The sequence below is a fragment of the Mirounga leonina genome, unplaced genomic scaffold (assembly GCF_011800145.1).
Source record: "Mirounga leonina isolate KUSES-001 unplaced genomic scaffold, KU_Mleo_1.0 Mir_125, whole genome shotgun sequence".
In the NCBI taxonomy this organism is placed as follows: Eukaryota; Metazoa; Chordata; class Mammalia; order Carnivora; family Phocidae; genus Mirounga; species Mirounga leonina.
In genome coordinates, this window is record NW_023270305.1 from 31504688 (window position 1) to 31525943 (window position 21256).

The following is a 21256-nucleotide window of genomic DNA, read 5'->3' on the forward strand; positions in this document are numbered from 1 at the left end:
CAGGTAAATTAAAACCTAATAGTGAAGAAGCAAAAGTTAAACACATTTATGGGAAAATATATGTGACAAGGATTTCTTTAACAAGATGTAAAAACAAGCTATAACCACGTCAAAAACTAATGATGTATTGTATGGTGACTAACATAACATAGTAAAATAAAATAAAATAAAAGTTACCAAAAAAGCTATAAAAGTAAAGATTGATATATTTGTCCATATAAAATTTAAAACTTATACAGCAGCAGGGGCCACAAACCAAGTTAAAAGAGTTTTTTTTTTAATTGGAGAAAGATGTTTGCAATGCACATGTCCAAGGAAGGATTTATACCCAGAATTCACAAAGAAGTCCTAAAAATCAGTAAGAAAATATAAGCTAATGGGGGATAGAAATAGGTCAATTAAGCAGGCCCAAATGGCCAATAGGTGTAAAAACTGCTCCACCTCGCTTATAATTGAGGAAATACAAATTAAAACAGTCATGAGATGCCATTTCACACGTAACAGATCAGCAAAAATTTTAAATCTCTATCAGTTTGGCAAGAATGGGGAGCATTGGAAGTCTTCTACACTGTAGGAAGGAGTAGAAACTGGCAGAACCTCCTTGGCGAGTGGATTTGCATTGTATGGTGGACGGTGCCGTACCCCATAATTCACATTATGTATCTACCCTAGAGAAGGATGTGCACAGGAGACGTGTATTAGAATGTTCATTACAGCCCTGTTGAAATTGTAAAAAATTGGAAAGTACCTAAATATGCATGAATAGGTGCATATTTATATATGGATAAACAATTTGTGGTACAGTCACATGGTGAAATATCACATAGTGGTTTAAAATGATCTAAAAAGACTTGTATCAACATGGACCAAATTTCAAAAACACAAAGTTAACATATTTCAGTGGAATACATGGAGTATGATTCCATTTATATAATGTTTAAGCAGGAATAACTTTTTTTTTTTCATTTATGCAAGGCTTACATAGTTAATAAAAACATGGTGAGAATGATAAACACCAAATTCAGGATAGTGGTTATTCTGGGGAAGGAGGGAGTGGGATGTATCAGGAAAGAATATATAGAAGACTTCAAATATATGTCATGTCAAAGTTTTTTCATATTAAAAATTATTAGTGTATTTATTTGAATGCCAGTAGGATCTCAAAAACCAAGGAGCATCCTTCTATTAGAGTGGACTGCAAAAATGGTCTTGGGGATTAATTCTCATAGAGAGTAATAAAAATTGATTCATACGCTTTTAGAAAAAACCTTCAGAGAATGGCAATTAGATACTACATTTTTTTTTTACTAAGAACAGAAAACACAAAATGTGACCAAATGTGACTTTGAAGATCTTTCGTGCAAATTCATTTTTTTTGGATATGGGACATCACTTTTAAAAAATTATAAAATATAGGGGCGCCTGGGTGGCTCAGTCTTTAGGCATCTGCCTTCGGCTCGGGTCATGATCCTGGGGTCCTGGGATCAAGCCCCTCATCGGGCTCTCTGCTCAGCGGGAAGCCTCCTTTTCCCTCTCCCACTCCCCCTGCTTGTGTTCCCTCTCTCGCTGTCTCTGTCTGTCAAATAAATAAATAAAATCTTTAAAAAAAATTATAAAATATAACATTCACATACAAAAAAGTGCATAGAACATATGTGTACAGTTTAATGTACATTTGTAATTACAAAGCAAAACTCTGTGTGACTACTGCCCAGGTCAAGAAATTCAGCATTCCAGAAGCCCCTGTGTGGTGTACCATTCCTTATATTCAATTTGTTTTATCATAATATGAACAACTGTACAGTAGGCCTGTTATTTTTCTTACATTAAAAAATTAATTTTAGAAAAAAAATGTTCCTAGCATTGATCTTTAAATTTTTCAAAACAATCTGGGGGGCACCTGGGTGGCACTGTCGCTTGAGCATCTGACTCATGGTTTCGGCTCGGGTTGTGATCTCAGGGTCATGAGCTAGAGCCCCATGTCAGGCTCCACGCTGAGTGCGGAGTCTGCTTGGGATTCTCTCTCCCTCTCCCTCTGCCCCTCCCACTCGTGCTCGATCTTACTCTCTTTCTAAAATAAATAAGTAAATCTTAAAAAAATTTTTTTTCATCATATTTTGGGATTGGGAAATGTTAGTCCAATACTAGGATGCCCGAGAAGACTGTGGAAAATACTACATTTCATTGTTTGCAGAAGTCTTGGCCAGGGTTAGCAACTGCCTGTGTCCCAGCTTGTATTGAGCTGCAGGCCAGCGATTGCCCCCCTGCAGGCTCCGGGAATGGTAAGCACTCCTCCTCGGTGACTATAACTGGCATCGCAGTTACGGTTTACTCATGTGAGCAGTACCTTTCTTCTCTTGGCCAGAGCTCCAGGAAGTTGAAAAGTAGCTTCAGAGTTGTGTTTTTCCCTGACATTGACCAATGGGGTAGGTATGTGGTCTTTGCCATTTTGGATTGTCTCCTATCTGAGCATCTATTGTCTTGCCTGGGACACTGGGCATTTTTTAAAAAACTCCTGGGAGCAGGGGGTGCCTGGGTGGCTCAGTCAGTTACGCGTCTGCCTTCGGCTCAGGTCCTGATCCCAAGAGTCCTGGGATCAAGCCCCACGTCGGACTCCCTGCTCAGTGGGGAGCCTGCTTCTCCCTCTCCCTCCTTGCTCTCCTCCTTGCTCTTGCTCTCTCTCCCTCTCTCAAATAGATAAATGAAATTAAAATAAAATAAAAACTCTTGAGAACAGATTGTCCTTGATGATTGAGTGAAGAATCCATGGCCAAGGACTGGGAAATAGCTCACTAGACCAGGGTTTTTCCACTCTGCACTTTTGAGGCTGGATAATTCTTTGTTGGGGAGGGGGGTGTCCTGTGCACTGTAGGGATGCTTAGCAGCATCCCTGGCTTCCACCCACCACATGCCAATGGCACTCTCTCAGCGTGGCAACCAAAGTATTTCCAGACGTCACCCAGATGTCTGGGGAGACGAAATCATCCTGGCTGGGAACCCTTGCCTTAGAAGATGAGACTCATGGTCCCTTGTCGATACTACAGCTGTGGAAGTGGTGGGGGAGGCAACCCCTGGATGAAGGCCCCTAACTTGGAGCAAGAGAAAGAATGAAGGGCAAAGATAGTAGAAATGTGTCAGGCAGGTAAATGGAGCCAGTAAGTTAGGAGCGGGGGCTCCAGGGTAGCAGTACATGACCGTGGCGAGAAGGGGGGGTGCAGGGCTCTGAGGCTGGGGGATGCGGTGTGAGGTTCTGTCCAGTAATAACTGGGAGGAGTGTGTTAGCCAGAGCCTGGTCTCCTCTCCAGAGGGAGGCACCCCAGACTTCCACCGTCTCTCTGCTGGGGCCAGCCTTGAGCGCTTCAGGACTCGAGATCCTCTTAAGTATTTTACTGCTTTCCTCCTGACCTTGTGGGGAGAGATATGTGAATCTATCAAATGGGTTAAGCTCCTTGGAGAGAGATTGCAATTCTTTGATCTTTACTCACTCAACAGACATTTAGCAGGCACCCACTTGGGCAGGGGCTGTGCCAGGCACTAGGGACCCCAGCAGTCGGACCAGAACTGCATCACAGGCCACCTGGGAGGAGAAAGAAGGCAGGCCCTGTCGTCAGGCTGCCCGGGTCCACATCCCACCTGTGCTCCTGGCTGTTCCATCTCCTTTGGCCTCAGTGTCCCAGTCTGTAAGATGGAGTAGTGAGACGTCTTCTCCCAGATGGGTATGGAGAGGCTTGTACAGCAGCGCCTGGCATTAGTGAGCACTCAGTGATCCTACTGTCCTTACTGTTAATGATTCATTATCGAAACTACTACATAAAGGCTATAGTAGAGTGCCCAGAAAATTCTGAGGGACAAGTGATCAGAGATTCACAGAAGTGGCTTTTCTGAGCTGGGTCTTTTTTTTTTTAAAGATTTTATTTATTTATTTGACAGAGAGAGGCACAGCGACAGAGGGAACACAAGCAGGGGTCGTGGGAGAGGGAGAAGCAGGCTTCCCGCCGAGCAGGGAGCCCGATGTGGGACTCGATCCCAGGACCCTGAGATCATGACCTGAGCCGAAGGCAGATGCTTAACAACTGAGCCACCCAGGCGCCCCGTCTGAGCTGGGTCTTAAAGGATTAGTGGGACTTTATCAGGAAGAAGTTGTGGCGTTGTAGAAAGATCACGCACTGAGATGCAGGCAGGAAGTCACAGATTGTGAGCAAGGGAGCATGGCTTATAGGGGACAGCTACTGGCTGTGAGATCCGGAGCCTCGGGCAGGGGTGGGCCGTCAGGCTGGGAAGGAAGGCGGGTGGGGTGGCTGGAGAAGGGACTTGGTCTGAGTGGACGTAAGTGCCCAAACCCTTCGGCTTGGATGTGCTTCATTTGTTACTTTTTGTTATTTCTTTTCTCCAGAACAGATTTGGAAGAACTTGCCATTTTAATCTCATTATCCTTTCCCTGAAGTGCTAAGTGTGCTCCCTTACCGGGAGGCATCATTGAGCCTTTAGAAACCGAAAAGCAAGTCCGTCTTGCTGTCCCCGTGCTGTCAAATATGGGGCGGGTGGCGCGCAGGGGGACACTGGCAACCACGTCACGTCAGGAGCCCGGCAGACGGAGCACGCCGTCTCTTGCCTGGGCGCCCTTGGCCTTTCTGGATGGTGTTGACGTGCTGTTCTACTCACTGGAGTACACAGAGGAGCAAATCAACCAGCCAGCCTTGGGTCATGATGCATTTTCCACCTCTCTCTTTTCGGAAGCTCCCACGCTGCCTCAGGGCAGGGGCTGGAAACCATCCTGGCAGACGTGGCTAATAACCGGGGCATCTGTGCCAAAGGAGCGGCGTGTTTATTTCTCCGGAACCTGTGGCACCGTGCCCGAGGCTTTGCTGAATCAGCCTGGTGCCCTCTGGCGTCCCCCTGGATGCTGAAACCTCAGTCCCAAGGTCACAAGTGTCCCCTGGCTGGCTCTGGCCTTTGCTTCACCACTCTCTGAAACTTCACACAGTGAATATGTACCTGTTGAACTCTTGCCAGGCCCACGGGGGTGATTATGAATGAGAAAGATACCATCCTTGGCTTTGGGAGACACATAGTCTTATGTGAGAGACAGACATTGACTAGACCATTGCAGGTGGTGTGGATCAGGGCTAAGAAAGGGGAACGTCCAGAGTCACGGCGAGAGGAAGCTAGTCCGGGGTGTGGGGTGTGACAAGGTCAGGAAAGGCCTCCTAAGAAAGTAAGACTCCGTGAGATCTGGGAATGCTTGGCGCTGGGGCAGGGCGGAGTGGCTGGAGGGCCCTCCCTCCCCAAGCTGGCTCATGACCGAAGCCAGTAGACTCCTCCATGAGGCATCCCCCTCTGCCCAGTGCCGTTGACACGTTGCCTTCTTTCTCTTTCTTAAACTCCTTGCCTCCCTCCCCCAGGCTTACTTTCTTCCCCGTCCTTTCAGACCACTCTTTTGTCCCCTTTGCTGGCTTCTCTTGCGCCCCACACATAAACTCTGGCCTTCCCAGAGGATGGCCTTGTGCTCAAAGCAGTAGACGGTGGTGAGAAGCCAGGCATGGAGGAGGCCAACCTGGCTGGGTCCTCGCCCCCTGCTTTACTCCTTATGGTGCCACACCCTTAGACAAGCAAGTGACTGACGGCTCCATGTGTTGGTATCCTGTCTATGAAAACGGTTCCTTTTACCAGGCCAGTCTGAGGACTGAGGTGATGCCTGTAAAGCACGTAGTGCAAGGCCCGTGTGAGTCAAGGTTGCAAAACCCTTTCTCTTTCAACATCAGAAACTGACTCAGTTCCATTCACTTTCTGTTTTTCCCTGGAAACCTGATGAATATGGAAGGTCAAGGTGTCACCTGGCCACAGAGCTAATAGGAAAGCTGACCCCTGCGTGGTACATTGAATCTGGCCTGGGAGTTCTCTGTATGACCTCTAAATAACCTGATGAGGAAGCCATGGGTTTGGGCTTCCGGAATGTGGTGTCTCCTTGCAGGGACCCTAGAAGCTCCATCTGTGGGGCTGTTACAGGAGATGTTGGCTCCTGTTGGGGCCTGGGATCAGGGTGGCTCTGTTCCCAGTCAGCTTACACCTGGGAGGTGACCCCATCTCTCAGATGAATGGATTAAATTTTTTTAAAAATCCATGCAGCTCTAACATTCTGTCAGTTCATTCACTTAAATATATCCATTGAGAGCCTTCTATTTCATAGGCACTGAGAACACATTGTTGAACAAAACAGATTCATTCCGTGCTCTGAAGGCACTGATAGTTCAGTTGGGAGATGTTGTCAATCAGAGCATGACAGCTAGTAGTAAAAGAGCATTTTGATAATGTGTACATTGTGTCGTAGGAGATTTGACCTAGTCGGGGCGGTCAGGAAAGTTTTCCATGAAGAAGTCATGATGGAGCTGGGATCTGATGGATGAACAGGCATTAACCGGCAAAGAAGGGAAAGGGAAGATTCCAGAAAGTGAGAACAGCAGAGGCAAAGGCTTTGAGAAGGGATGGGGCAGAGGGGGAGAGAATGAGGGCCGGGAGAGGTCTGGGGCACGGCTGAGAGTCAAACTATTTAATGACCTCATGCCGCAGTGGGCATGGTCACTGAGAGCTGATACCTAGACAGTCACGCTGCTGTTGTTATATTTCCTTCTTCTTCTTAAGAGCACTGAGAAGCGGGTTAATGCGGGGTGGGGATGTGTGTCTTGGGAAGATTGCATTTACAACTTGAAAAGCTGATTCTGGCCGCAGGATGCTGGAATCAAGTGTGAGGGGAGTGAAATTTGAAGGAACTTTAAGTGGAAAGGTTTTTTCTGGAGAAGGAAGCCCAAAGGGCGGGCTTTACAGAGCATCAGTGGGGATTAGCAGCAGGAGAGGAGAGTTTGACCTTTAATTTCAGAGGTCATGGTGGTTCGGCTTGGCTTCCCACCCCCACTCTCACCCCCATTTTTGACTTCCATGACCCTGAATCACTCTTTTACGTTGCCAAATCACAGGCTGAAGGAAGGTGGGTGTGCAGCTGTAGCAGGAGACAGGGGTTCCGAAGCACGGCCCAGCCACGAGAAGAACCCTTCAGGGCATTCGTAAAGCTAGATCAAGCCACACGGCAGCATCTTCTGTAGCTTGGAATACTGCTTGTGGCATCGAAGACAGACATTTTCCATCAAATAGGATGAATGAGAATCACATTTCTCTTTTCTCTCTCTTTTCCCTCCAGGCTTATATTTGGCACCCTTTACCCTGCGTATTATTCCTACAAGGCTGTGAAATCGAAGGACATTAAAGAATATGTAAGTAGCACTGATTGGTGGGGTCCCGATGGTTGTGGAGAAGCTGGGTGTGAAGTAGTGGGAGAAGGAGGATGCCCTGTGTGGTACGGGCGCTGGTTGCAGGGGACAGGAACCCCTCCTGTACTCTTCTTCTCATGAGGCTTGCCTTGAGGCTTGCCTTGCATGGTCCAGGAGTCCTCCCCACGTCTGGACCCCTGTAGAACCAGAGAATGGAAGGGAGGTATGGCGAGAGGAAATGGAATCAGGGATCAGAGGCCACCCAGGCTGCCACATACCACTGTGTGGCCTCGGACAAATGACTTTACCTCTCTGAGCCTCAGTTTCCTTGTCTGGAAAACACTGTGTAGACCACCGTTACTGGGAGATAGTCCGCCATGGGGGACAGGAGCTCAGGTCCTCCTGCCTCTGTGATTCTGGCAGTGATCCCTATTCCAGTTGTGTGATTTGAGTACCCCACGATTTAAACTCTGTTGCTTTATAAGCTTTTTGAGAACAGGGGCTGGTCATCATCTTTCATCTGGTGCCCCAGCACCTAGCAGAGGGCTGAGCACCGTGGGAAGGGAAGCCAGAGTACTTACGGGTTGGAGGATCATATTATTGCTGGTTGGCACCATCACAGCCCTCCATGTCCTGGGCACCTCTAGGCAGGAGAATCATCAGGCCACCCCTGGTTGGCAAGCACCTACATGGGGTGGCTGATGAGGAAAGGGTGCCCCATGTCATGTAGCACAGAAACGCAGGTCAGACAACAGAGGACGTGGATTTGGGCATCAGGAGTCTGAAGTCAAGTGCTGGCTCTGACATTTGATGGATGCAATGCTGGACAAGAAGCTTAACTTCCCAGAGCCTTGGTTTCCTGATCGGAGGGGTGGATATCAGCAATCCTGGCCCCTAGTGTTGTGAGGGACAAAGGGTCTTTGCTTTTCTTCCTTTACTCGGAAGTCACTTTGGAAGTTTGCCACAGGTAAAGAAATAAAGTGTATTTGAGAGTCACTTTCTTTCTCAGATTTTCCAGGATGTCTTTATGATGAAAATCAGCCACCTCCAGGTCAGCTGCAACCGGAACTCACCCCTCACCCCCGTCCACATTTCCTCAGTTTCCCTGAGCTGCTTGTCTGGGCTTGCATCTGCTAAGCAGGGGATCCAGACAGGGGTGGGTTCTCTGGAGACTGGATCCCTGGTATATTCGAGTGAGTCACAGAGTGTGAACTCTAAATAGCTGTTAAGTTGCAAGCACAGAACCTCATGATTCTCAATTGGCTTGGCGCAGGGATAAAGCATGAGGCGGCCTCTCCCAAAGTCTCTCTCCTGATCCCTTCCAGCCAAGGGTGCAGGGAAGCTGTGCCACGTAAGGAGGCATAATCAGGGTCACCATGGTTCAGGGTCTGATCCTCCGCTTTGCAGGGGCAGAAACTCAATTCTGTCAGCTCATCTGGGAGAGATCAGACCCTGGTAAATTGCTTTGCTCTGACCAAACTCACAGGAGCCTGGTTTATGACTAAAATGGCAATTCATTAATTTAGAGTGAAAAATATAACTGACAAGCAGAGCAGCTGTTTGTGTTGGCTAGTGAGCACGAGTTTTTCCCAGTAGGGCAAGCTTGAGAGTTAAGATTAGAAGGTTTCTTGGTAAAAATTGAATTGAAAGAAAGGACCTGAGTAGTATGAGAAGAGATCTGCCTGCTTTTCCTGCACTTGCTCACACCCATGCACACTGTCACTCACTCTCTCACACATGCTCTCACACGTGCTCTTGCACACACCCTCACACTTGCACACAATGCTCTCCAACACTTTCTCACACTTGCATGTGCTCTCACACGTTTTCTCACTCACACACCCGTAACTCGCTCGCATGTTCTCTAATACACTCACACTCACATATTCTCTCACACACGTTCTCTTACACACACTTCTCACACTCACATGCTCTCTCACTCCCACACACACTCACATGTTCTCTCACTCACATTCACATACTCTCTCACACATGTTCTCCCACTCACATACCCCACACACTTCTCACACCCACATGCTCTCTCACTCACTCTCACATAGTCTCACACACACACTCTCACACATATTCTCTCACACTCACATGCTCTCACACACACTCACACACTCTCATGCTCACACACTCTCTCACACACTTTCACACTCACCATCACACTGACCTCTTTCCCTCATTTTGACCAATAAACCCGTTTGTCCAAGACAGAAACCTGGAATTGCCTTCAACTTCTGCCTCCCCCTCACCACCCAACTCCATACACACACCCAGTTGCTGACGGTGTCCGTCTCTATCCCCCTAATAGTACTTCAAACCAGGTCTCTCCTCCAGTGCTGCCACTCTCTTAAATGTGGTTCTTACCACGTTTTCCCTGGAATGCTACAGTGGCCTACTGTATTTGTTTTTTATTGCCACTGTAACAAATTACCATGAACTCAGTGCCTTAAAACAACACAAAGATATTATCTCCCAGTTCTAGAGGTCACAAGTCTAATGGCTCTCACTGGGCTAAAATCAGGCCGGGACACATTCCTTCTGGAGACTCTAGGAGAGAATCCATTTCCTTGTCTTTTCCAGTTCCTAGAGGCCATCTGCATTCCTTGGCTCCTGCCCCTTCCTCCATCTTCAGAGCCAACGGGTAGCATCTCTGACCATTCTTCCATAGTCACATTTCACTTAGATGACAGCCTCTTGGTGACAGCCAAGTTCACATCACAGGAAAGCTCTGGTGAGGAAGGTGCTGTCGATGTCACCACCAGGGACACTGGCTGCCAGAAGTCTGTGCCTTTGGAACAGTCCCTGCAGATTCAAAATCCTAAATACGAGCATTTGACTTTTCTAAGCCTATATAACAGGCCTTGTCTCCCACGAAGATCCTCATGCTGGGAGACTCTCCCCAAATTAGAAGGTATTGGATGTTGGTAGTAAAAACAAATAAATATAGATATAGATATATCTCTACTACAGTTACTTCTTTGGCTGCTCAACACCCACATTCACTCCTTAGCCCATATTTTGGCTTTAAAAAAACTTTCCAACGAGAATTCTATATGATTTATGTACTTGGCAAATCCAATTTTTTTCAGCTGAGTCCAGCACCAATCCAGTACCTCTGGCAAAGTCCTCTCCTCCTCTGGCTCTGATCTTACTATTCAGCACTCTAAAAATTAAATTGTCAAGTGAACCATCACTGACATACCCCATATACTATATTAGGGAGAGAAAGAGAATATGTAAAAATAAAACTAGTTAAAATATTTAAATCTATACAGAATACAGAAAGGAAGAAAATATGGATAGAAGCTATAGTCCTTAGTCATGCAAGTAGTCATGAGTTCATAGCTGGTATTCATGTCTTTTGTTAAAAGATAATTTTTTTTAAAAGGGTAAAATCATGACTCTTATACAAAAATAAAGTTGACACATGTTGAAAGTTTTACTTAACTCATTAATTAATAAGGGAACCAGTAAGGTGTTAAAAAAAAAAATTCAAAGGAGACTCCAAAGAACAGATGTATCTGAGAAATCAGGAATGATTAAGTATATTTATTAATAGATATTCAACTGATTTTGGAGGAGGGTGGGGAGATCCATTGGACAAAATTTATTTGCACCTCTATGGACAAAATCATTTGCATTGCAGTCAGTTTTGTATAACTTACAAAGTTGTAAAAGAGCTCAAAGATATTGAAAAACAAGACACCTGTAGAATCAAGATAATTCAGAAGGATGCTCTGGGCAGCACCTAGCATTTTACAGAACATCCATTCCAGACTCTTTCATAATTTTTCCTACTACTTCCCTCTTCTACCATCTAATTCAAGTTCCCTTTGTCTTCAGTTAGAGCTTTAATTTAGTGAGTGGGGTTCCCTACCCAGGGGTGTGGCCTAAATCCTTCATTTGTGGGCAATCTGAGACCTTAGTAATCTTGCCTCTATAAGGTTGTAGTGATGATCCATTGACTTTTACCTCCGAACAAGGTGGTACTCACTCACGCAAGTGATCACACTCAGATCCCCCCCAGAGGATTCTTAACTCCCATCCACCCTCCTTCCTGCCACACTGCGTAGCAGCCACCCTGGTTCCCCTTGATAATCAGGATCAGTCCTTTAGTATCTGTTTCCTAGAGGCATTGTGGTCCTGAAATGGTCAGGTAGGAGTGTAGTTTGTGCTTTCATGTCATTGAAATCATTTTGTATCCCTGGTGAAAGCACCCATCCCTCAGGTACTAGAAGTATTAAAAAGCAGAATGGAGAGATTTGAAGATAAAAAACAAAAATGTTGTGAATCAGTTAGACCAGTGATTCTCAAACTTCAGTGTGCATGTAGAATGAATAGAGGATTTTATTAAAATGCAGATGCTGATCCATTATGTCTGGGGTGCGTCCTGAGGTTCTACATCTCTAAGAAGCTCCTAGATGATTCCATCTCTAAAAAGCTCCTAGATGATTCCAACGGTGCTGACCCATGAACCACAATTTGAGTTGCAAGAAGCTGGTAATAGGCTTACCCATAAGAAACACCGCTCTCATTTCCTTGGTCCCTGAACCTTTAGATTCTGGCTAGGCTGCAGAAGCATGTGTTAGTTACTGGTTCATGGAAGAAACTGCATCCTCCAGGGCGGTGCATCAATCACACAGAATGCTGACTCCCCCCTGGTTCTCTTTCTGAACTCTCCTCAAGCTGTTGCAACACCCTTTAAAGCTGGCTGCCTCAAGGCAGTGGGGGGGGTGGGGTGCACAGTAAGATCAGAGACTCCCCAAAGTGTCAGCCTATTGTCTTGGATTTCTTTTCCTATTAAAGAAGGTCCTTGGTTAGAAGGAGTGTTGGGTGGCATGCATCAAAATGAAAAGGACACTGAGTCTACAACTTATTCTACAGCTGCCAGAAACATGGCAGCAGGAAAAGCAAGTCCACATGCAGAATAAGTGAATATTCCAGAAAAGATTCTGCTGCCTTTTCTGGGAGGGAAGGGGCCTGGTACGATGAGCCTGATTCCAGGAGTTTGGCTGGGGCCATGAGATATGGTACCATCATAGAGATGCTTGTGCCGCTGCTGGTAACTTGGTCTCTGAGTGGTGGTTTGGGCAGGTAAGTCTTGGTGAGAGGGATTCCACATTGCCAAGCCCACCTGCTACCTCTCTCCCTTCCACATGGCCACTGGTACGTGAGCACATTGAACATGCACTATCATCCTGGGGTAAGTGTCTAGCTGACATCCACAGGGCTGGGCATCTCATGTACCTGATTACAAAAGCCTCCTCTGCCATGGGGACCTTTTGGTGGGCAGAAGCAGAAGCCACCAGTATCTAAATTCCACGGGCCTATTCACATCATTCCCAAACCACTTCAATGCCAGTCTCTCCGTCTTGTCCCTTCCAAGTACCTCACCATCTAGCCAGTCCCTACCTGGTGTTTTAAAATGTCCCTGGGATTTGTTTTAATCAGGTATGGTAAGGCATGTGGACACAGAAATGACTGTCATGAAGGAAGGAGTTCTTACGGTTTTCCCAGAAGTAGGAGACACTGCATGCCATGGAGGGCCACGTGGGGGAACACCCGGGTCTGTCAGGAGTCACAGGGAGCCACACTCTTTATTGTGGTGTCTGTAGGAAAGTCGAGGCTAGGCAGTGTAAGCAGGTTTACGATTGGCTACTTGGACTAATTTCAGCGGGCTCTGGGGTAATTAGGGCTGGGGAATATTGGCTCAACCTGTGAGAGCCCCATGAAAGAGATCATTTAAGAGTATGGGTTCTGGACTGATCGGTTTGCCTATGAAAGGTGTGCTCCAGGGCATGTCCTTTGCTATCTCTAGGACTTGGTTAGTCCTGGGAGGGGCAGTCTCTCCCCAGCCCGTGAAGCCACAGATGCTAGAGCATCAAGAATACAGAGAATAAGAAAATACAGTTAAGATACCTGGTGACAGTGTAAAGGCATTACCTCAAGGCGTTTCTTCTAGGCTAAGTGCACTGTTCAAAGTTCTGCCTGCAGGGGACTGTCGCTTTTGCTACTCTCTCTACCCCTGACTGTACAGCGGTCCACGGTGAGCTCATCCCAGCAGATGGTGCAGAGTCATCTGTAAACCAGGCTCATACTTTTTCTTTCTCAGTCATAGGCAAAGTTAATTCTCTGTGAGGCTGAAGCATGGCTCAGATGCAAAAGAGTGTGAAAGACTTAAGAAATATTAGTGTGGCTGGAGAGATGAGGAGAGATAGGAGAGGGTCCAAAAGGGAGGTGAGGCTAAGGAGGTGACTACACCTACACCTACCTACGACCTCCCCAGCCCATAGACAAGACCTTTTGCAGGCTGCTAGGAGCCCTGGGGGCAGAGTCTGATGAGCTGTGGGATCTCAGCCTGCCTCTGGGGTTCATGAAAAGTCTCCAGGCTCTGCCTCCCACCCTCTTGCTGTGGTTTAGGGTCTTGGCTTTTCTCTATCTCCTCACTCCTGGATCCTGCCCCTGACCAGCTGAGAGGGACTTCCCAGGCATGCTCTGGATTTGCTCCTGGATATTACCCCTAAAATCAGCCATAGCTTTCTCTCCCGATCCTGGATGCTGGCCTACCCAAGCTCCCCTTCATCTTATAGGAAGCGTTACATAGAATCCCTCAAACTTGGCAAGTTCTATTTCAAACCTTGGAAAAAATAGGCATTATTTGGTTTCTGTGTGGCATGATGGGGAAAACCATTTCCTGGTAATTTATTTATGGTTTCCATCTCTGAGTCACATATTCCATTTGCCCTGTTAGGCTCAGCAAATCATTCTCAGACCCTTCTTTCTGCATGACAGTATTTAAAGTGAAGGAGTGCAAGATAGAAACTTCTTTAGGTTAACACTTCAAGCCTCCTCTTTAGCATGGCTCCCTCGTCTTTGTCCATAGTTTCAACCTCCTTTCTGAGATTTGGTCTTATCTTTTAAGTGACCTGTTAGGCATTCTTTGTGAATGTCCTGAACCCTCAGGCTCCCCTAAGCCTTATGGTGCTCAACCTCTTCTCCCTAAATCACCTCTTTCTTTATACTCTTGCTGGTGTGAGTGGCTCCATATCACACTATGCCCTAACTTCAATAAGCCCCTTTCCTCCTATGTATACCCAGCCATCCATTCAGCAGGCACTTGTGGGGAACATCTGTTGCCCTGCAAGCTGTCTAATTTTGCCTTTCTTCTCAAAAAGCCACCTAAACCAGTATTTCCCAAAGTATATTCTTTCTCAACATTTAAAAGCCATCCTTTCTTTCCCATTCACAATGTCAACATTCTAATTGAGTCATTCAAAACATATTCCTTGAGTACCTGCTATATGCCGATAATCGTTTTAGGTACTAGAGATACGGTGATGTGCAAGAATAACTTGTCTCCACTCTCAGGGAGCTTACAGCCTAGTAAGAAAAGCATAGGAATAAACAGGTACTGTCAAAGCAGAGTAAATAAGTGTTATGACAGGGAGCATGTATGAGACACTGTAAGAGGAAGAAAGGAGAAGGTACTTACCCAAACTTTGGACACTTCCTGGAGGAAATGACATTTAGGTTGAGATCTGAGGGCTGAATTCTGGAAGCAAAAGAAGATGCACTGTTCAGAGAACTGAAAGAGGTTCATTATAACTGGAGTGAAAAAGTCAAGAAAGTATTGGTGTGGAGAAGTGCTTTTATGGAGATAATTGGGGTTTTGTTCATGCAAGGACTTGCAAGCCAATTTAAGGAATTTGGGCTCCATCTTAAAAACAACAAGGAACTGTTGAAGACTTTAGGAAGGAGAATCATCAAATTTGGATTTAAGAAGATCATTCTGAATGGAATATGGAGGACAAATTAGTAAGGGGTCAGAGGTTTAGAGACCAAGCTAAAGGCTATAGTTCTATTTTATAGGAGATGTTCGTGGTCTGAAGTAAGCAAATGACAGAGAGGATAGAGACAAGAAGATAGGTTCAACAGGGTGGAAGTGACAGAACTTGGTGATTGATTGGCTGTGTTAGGTAAGGAATGCAGAGAATACATTCTAGAGTTAGAAGAGAATGTCTAGAACAAAGCCTTGTGGAGAATATCTTGTCTAGAGTTAGAATGTCTAGAACAAAGTCTTGTGGAGGAATTGATGAACCTGAGAAGTAGCCAGAAAGTCAAGAGGGAAACCAGAGCAGTTGAGGTGTTGGGGGAGCTTTTCAGGAAGTGATAGTTTCCTATCCATCTGAAAGTCAAGCAAATCAAGTAAAAAAAAAAAAACAAAAAAAACCACACACCAAAAAACTTAAAAAAGGGTCTTGAAGTATGTCACAAAGTGGGATCCTCAGTGAGAGCAATATTAATGTAATGAATGCAGTGCACTGAGTAAGTGGGAGACGAGGAGGTAAACACTGCATATATAGATGACTCACTAGACAAGTTTATAGCTAAGGGTTGTGTAAAGGAAAGGGATTTTTTATTGTTGTTGTCATTGTCCTTTTTTTGTTTTTAAATTTTTAAAGAGATTTATTTATTTATTTGAGAGAGAGAGCATGAATGAGGGGGAGGGGAAGTGGGAGAGAATCTTCAAGCAGACTCCCCGCTGAGCAGGAAGCCCAACCATCACAGGGGCTCGATCTCCTGACCCATGAGATCATGACCTGAGCTGAAACCAAGAGTCGGATGGTCTGAGCTACTCAGGCTCTCCATCACTGTCCTTTGTTTTTAATTGATGGTATTAGAGCATGGTTTAAATACTAAAAAGAAAAAGACAATAGAGTAGGAATTGAGGCTCCTGGCTGTGTATCTGGATACCAGTGTTGGGAATTCCTAGATCCTGGGCCCCAACATGCCATGAAATGTATAGTTGGAAGGACCTTCTTTGCCCCCTGCTGAGGAGCCTGTTCTGCTGCAGGTAATCTTGGCAGCATGTGGTCTCTCAGACAGCAGTTGCTCTTGATGGATTAAAACAAGATGGTTCCCAGGGGACAGTCTTGTTTTTCTGAATAAAGAAGACCTCTAAATAATCTGTTGAGACACATGTTTCAGAGTTACAAAGACAATGGGCATTCACCAGAGCTGCCTTTATTTTTGAAAGATATTTTTGCTGGGAGTAGAAATCTAGGTTGACTTTTTTTTTTTTCTTTCAGCATTTTAAATATGTTATTCCGTTTTCTTCTGGTATTCATCATTTCTGACAAAAAGTCATCTATTATCATTCCCCTGTGTGTAATATGTCTTTTCCCCCTCTCTCTTAACATTTTCTTTCTTTTTTGGCAATTTTACTGTGATGTGCCTGGCTGTGGTTTTCTTGTATTTATCTTCTTTGGGATTTTCTGAGCTCCCTGGTTCAGTGGATTTGCTATTTTTGATCAATTCTGGAAAATTTCAGTCATTATTTATTCAAATAAATTTTCTGTCCCATTCTCTTTTCCTCTCCTCTGAAATTCCTATTCCATGTATGTTAGACTGCTTGATGCTATTCCACAGGTATTGAGCCTCTCCACTTTTTTCCATTCTTGATTTCTGTCTTATTGACTTTATTGTCTTCAAGTTCACAGATTTTTTTCTTTTGTTGTATCCAGTCTGCTCTTAATTCTGTTCAATAATTTTAAAAATTTCAAATATTGTATTTTTTGATTTTAGGGTATCTTTTGTTCTTTTTAAAGAGTTTCCTTCTTGGGCTCCTGGGTGGCTCAGTTGGTTAAGCATCTGCCTTTGGCTCAGGTCATGATCCCAGGGTCCTGCGATCAGGTCCTGCATTGGGTTCCCTGCTCAGCAGGGTGTCTGCTTCTCCCTCTACCCTTACCCACTGCTTGTGATACCTCTCTCTCTCTCAAATAAATAAAATCTTTTTAAAAAAAGTTTCCTTCTTGGGGCGCCTGGGTGGCTCAGTCGTTGGGTGTCTGCCTTCAGCTCAGGTCATGATCCCAGGGCCCTGGGATCAAGCCCCACATCGGGCTTTCTGCTCCCACGGGAAGCCTGCTTCCCCCTCTCCCACTCCCCCTGCTTGTGTTCCCTCTCTTCCTGTGTCTCTCTCTGTCAAATAAATAAATAAAATCTTTTTAAAAAAACGTTTTCTTCTTTCTCTTGAAATCCCCCATCTCTTCACTCAATATGTCTACATTTTCCTGTAGCTTCATTAACATATTTATACTTTTTCAAGAAAAATATTGAACCTGCCCCTGTGTTCTTAGGATAAGTGTCTTGTTAAGTGGTGACAAAAGAAAAATTTAGATTTTTATATCCAAAGCTTTGTCAATAAGTTGTTATATATCTGTATATCTTTTTTGGTGAGGTGTCTGTTCAGATCTTTTGCCCAAATTTTAATTGGGTTGTTTATTTTTGTTACTGAGTTTAAGAGTTCTTTGTGTATTTTGATATTAGTTCTTTATCAGATACATGTATTGGAAATATTTTCTCCCATTCTGTGGCTTGTCTTTTCGTTCTCTTACCAGTGTCTTGCAGAGCAGAAGTTTTTAATTTTAATGAAGTCCAACTTATCAATTTTTTTCTTCCATGGGTCATGCTGTTGCTGTTGTATTAAAAAACTTATTCCCAAGCCCAAGGTCACCTAGATTTTCTCCTAGGTTATCTTCTAGAAGTTTTATAGTTTTGTATCTTCTTTTAGGCTTATGATCCATTTTAAGTTAATTTTTATGAAGGATGTAAGACCAGTGTCTAGATTCATTCATTCATTTGTTCACTCATTTTCTTATTCATTTACTGATTTACTTATCTGTTTGTTTATTTCATGTGATGTCCAGTTGTTCTAGCACCATTTGTTGAAAAAACTATTCTTTCTCCATTAAATTACCTTTGCTCCTTTGTCAAAGATCAGTTGACTATACTAATGGGGTCTATTTCTGGGCATTCTATTCTATTTGTATTTTTTTCAAGATTTATTTATTTATTAGAGAGAGAGAGAAAGCCGGGGCGGGGGGTGGACAAAGGGAGAGGGAGAGAGAGAATCTCAAGCAGATTTCCCACTGAGTGTGAGGCCTGATGTGGGGCTTAATCTCATGACCTGAGATCATGAGTCAGACACTTAACTGATTGAACTACCCTGGCGCCCCCTCTATTTGTCTATTCTAAGAATAGATCTATTTATCTATTCCTTAAGCAATAACACTGTCTTGATTATTGTAGCTTTATATTAAGTCCCAAAGGCAGATAGTGTCAAGTCTACAACTTTATTCTTCTTCAGTATTGTGTTGGCTATTCTTGGTCTTTCACCTTTCCATAGCAACTTTAGAATCAGTTTGTTGGCATCCACAAAAGAATTTGCTGGCATTTTGATGTGGATTGCATTGAGTCTCTAGATTAGTCTGGGAAGAAAGAACTGACGTGTTGATAATACTGAGTTTTCTATTCATGAACATGGAATATCTCTGCATTTGTTTAGATCTTTGATTTCTTTCATCATGGTTTATAGTTTTTCTCACATAGACCTTTTACATATTTTGTTAGACATATTCCTGGGTAATTTATTTATTTTTGCTGCTAATGTAAATGGTATTTTAATTTCAAGTTCCAGTTGTCCAGATATGTAGGAAAGCAGTTGACTTTTTTTTTTTTTTAAGATTTTTATTTATTTATTTGACAGAGAGAGACACAGTGAGAAAGGGAACACAAGCAGGGGGAGTGGGAGAGGGAGAAGCAGGCCTCGACTCTGGGATCATGACCTGAGCCAAAGGCAGATGCTTAACGACTGAGCCACCCAGGCGCCCCAGCAGTTGACTTTTTTAAGACTTCATTTTGAAGTAATCTGTACATCCAATGTGGGGCTCAAACTCACAACCCTGAGATCAAGAGTCAGATGCTCTACTGACTGAGCCAGCCAGGTACCCCTGACTTTTATATATTAACCTTGTATTCTGCAATCTTGCTACAAGGTCACATTACATTCTTGTAAACAATGTTGAGTTTTGTTCTAGTCTGTAGTTAAATTCTGTAGATCATCTTGACATTGTGGCAGTTAAGTTTTACATTTATTGGGGCAGGAGTATTTCAGTTTTGTCCCTTAGTCTTAGAACTGATCTCTTAGTCCTGGGATGAATTTTTATTACTAAGATATGGCCTTTTAGATGTTTCAGTGAAAATTCCCAGATGTTTACCAAGCTCCTCCACTTGGCAAGACTTGAACTCTAAACTCTATTTCTACTACAGTGGGAAGAAACTAAATTTCTGCTTACCTTTTTCGGCTTTCCAACTTTTTTTCTCAGCCACCTTGGAGTATTTCCTGATTCTGTGCAATTCAGGGGCCAGGCAAAGACTTAAAGGAATTTATATATGGATTTTGGAGCCTGCCCCCTTATAACTTCCCTCTTTGGGATTTTTACCACTTAATTTCCAGCTTCTCTAGCAGTCTCAAATTTCATTCTCCAGCTCTACAGACACGAAGACTATAGGTTTCTTTTTGAGTTCTCTCTGTCCCATGATTTGCAGGCTGGGGATTGTCCCAGCCATATCTACATGGATCTATCCTGGTGTGGTTTCCTTCCAGTTTCTACCAGCTTTTGATAGCTTTCTAGTGCCTTCAAGGAGTTGTTTTTAAATGTTTTGTTCAGAGTGTGTTATTGTTGTTGGTGGGAAGGTTAGTCAAATGCCTTACTCCACCATCACCAGAAACTAGAAGGAGCAGGCTAAGGAATTTGGACTTTATTCTGCAGGCTGGAAGATTTTAAATCAGGGAGTAGTTTGATAAGTTCTTGGTTTGGGGAGATTAGCAAAGGGGTGGTTTATAGGATGAGTTGGTGAGGGGGAAGTCAGGAGACAAGGAAGCAGTTAGAAGACTTACAGTAGGGACGCCTGGGTGGCGTCATTAAGCGTCCGCCTTCAGCTCAGGTCATGATCCCAGGGTCCTGGGATCGAGCCCCACATGGGGCTCCCTGCTCAGCGGGGAGTCTGCTTCTCCCTCTCCCACTCCCCCCGTCTCGTAGTCTCTCTCTCTCATTCTCTCTCTCTGAAATAAAATTTTAAAAATCTTTAAAAAAAAAAAAAAGAAGACTTACAGTAGTTCGAGAGACAGGGGTCCAAGGCCTCTACTGGGGGAGAGAGGCGGTTGAAATGGAAAAGGTTGGTCACATGGGAGAGATTAAAAAAAAAAAAAGATCTAGTTTCTGTGAGGGGATGTGAGACTTTTTCACAGGAAAGCATTCCTAAGTGACCACCATTCCATTCCAGAAAGTCTGGTCTGATTAAAGTTCATTCCAAAGTATATCTCTGTTAAGGCCTAGAGAGTTTACTAACCTGGTGTTAGTCTTGGTAAAATGACCTAACTAAATCCTGAGTCTCTCCTGGTCTGCTGGTCTCCCTGGCTCACGTGAAGGCTACAGATAGTCACCCAGGATCTACTTTGACCTTGAGCCTGGGTTATTTGTGGAAACAGCCTGTTTGCCTCCAGCCCCAATGTCTGGAGTGGAACTGGAAACAAGCTGTGGAAGGACAGGGAGAAGGGGAAATGCAGTATACACTGCCTGGACATGCCTCGGCATCCACTGTCTGAGCTTCTTGTACTTGATGTTGGGCAGCCAGCCATTTATCCTTGACCTTTTCTACTAGCGTGTTGCTTTCTCTTTCAACAGGTCAAATGGATGATGTACTGGATTATATTTGCACTTTTCACCACAGCAGAGACATTCACCGACATCTTTCTTTGTTGGTAAGTACTCCAGGACTTGGGACTTTTCAAGGGAAGATGTTGCCTAGTATCAATGGAGAGGTGGGAAAGGTCTAGAAGCACTTTCAACCTTACTTCAGAACAGAGAAGCAAGTGTAGGGATGTTAACTGGGATAGTTTTAATAAATTAATTTATAAAGTTGCTCTTCAAGTAAATATTTGTTCAATGACCTTATAAGAGCAGGTATTGTTCTTATAATATAATGATATAATGATGGACAAAATAAATACAGTTCCTCAATTAATGTAGTTGGCAAGGAAGTATTCATATATAAAAAAAAAAAAAGGAAAGAAACAGTACACACAAGTTGCCCTTTAACTAATAAAAGTGGGTTTCTCTCAAACACCATTCACTCTCACCGTA

General features: G+C 44.3%; 1 protein-coding gene across 4 annotated transcripts in view; it reads left to right on the plus strand.

Annotated features, from left to right (window-relative positions):
• Positions 1–21256, plus strand: part of REEP1 (receptor accessory protein 1) — a 104702-nt gene that overhangs the window by 42555 nt on the left and 40891 nt on the right. For all 4 annotated transcript variants that reach the window (XM_035001118.1, XM_035001120.1, XM_035001119.1 and 1 more), the window contains exons 2-3: positions 7193–7265; positions 20798–20874. In XM_035001118.1, the coding sequence (XP_034857009.1) occupies positions 7193–7265; positions 20798–20874 (150 nt within the window). The remainder of the gene's footprint in view (positions 1–7192; positions 7266–20797; positions 20875–21256) is intronic.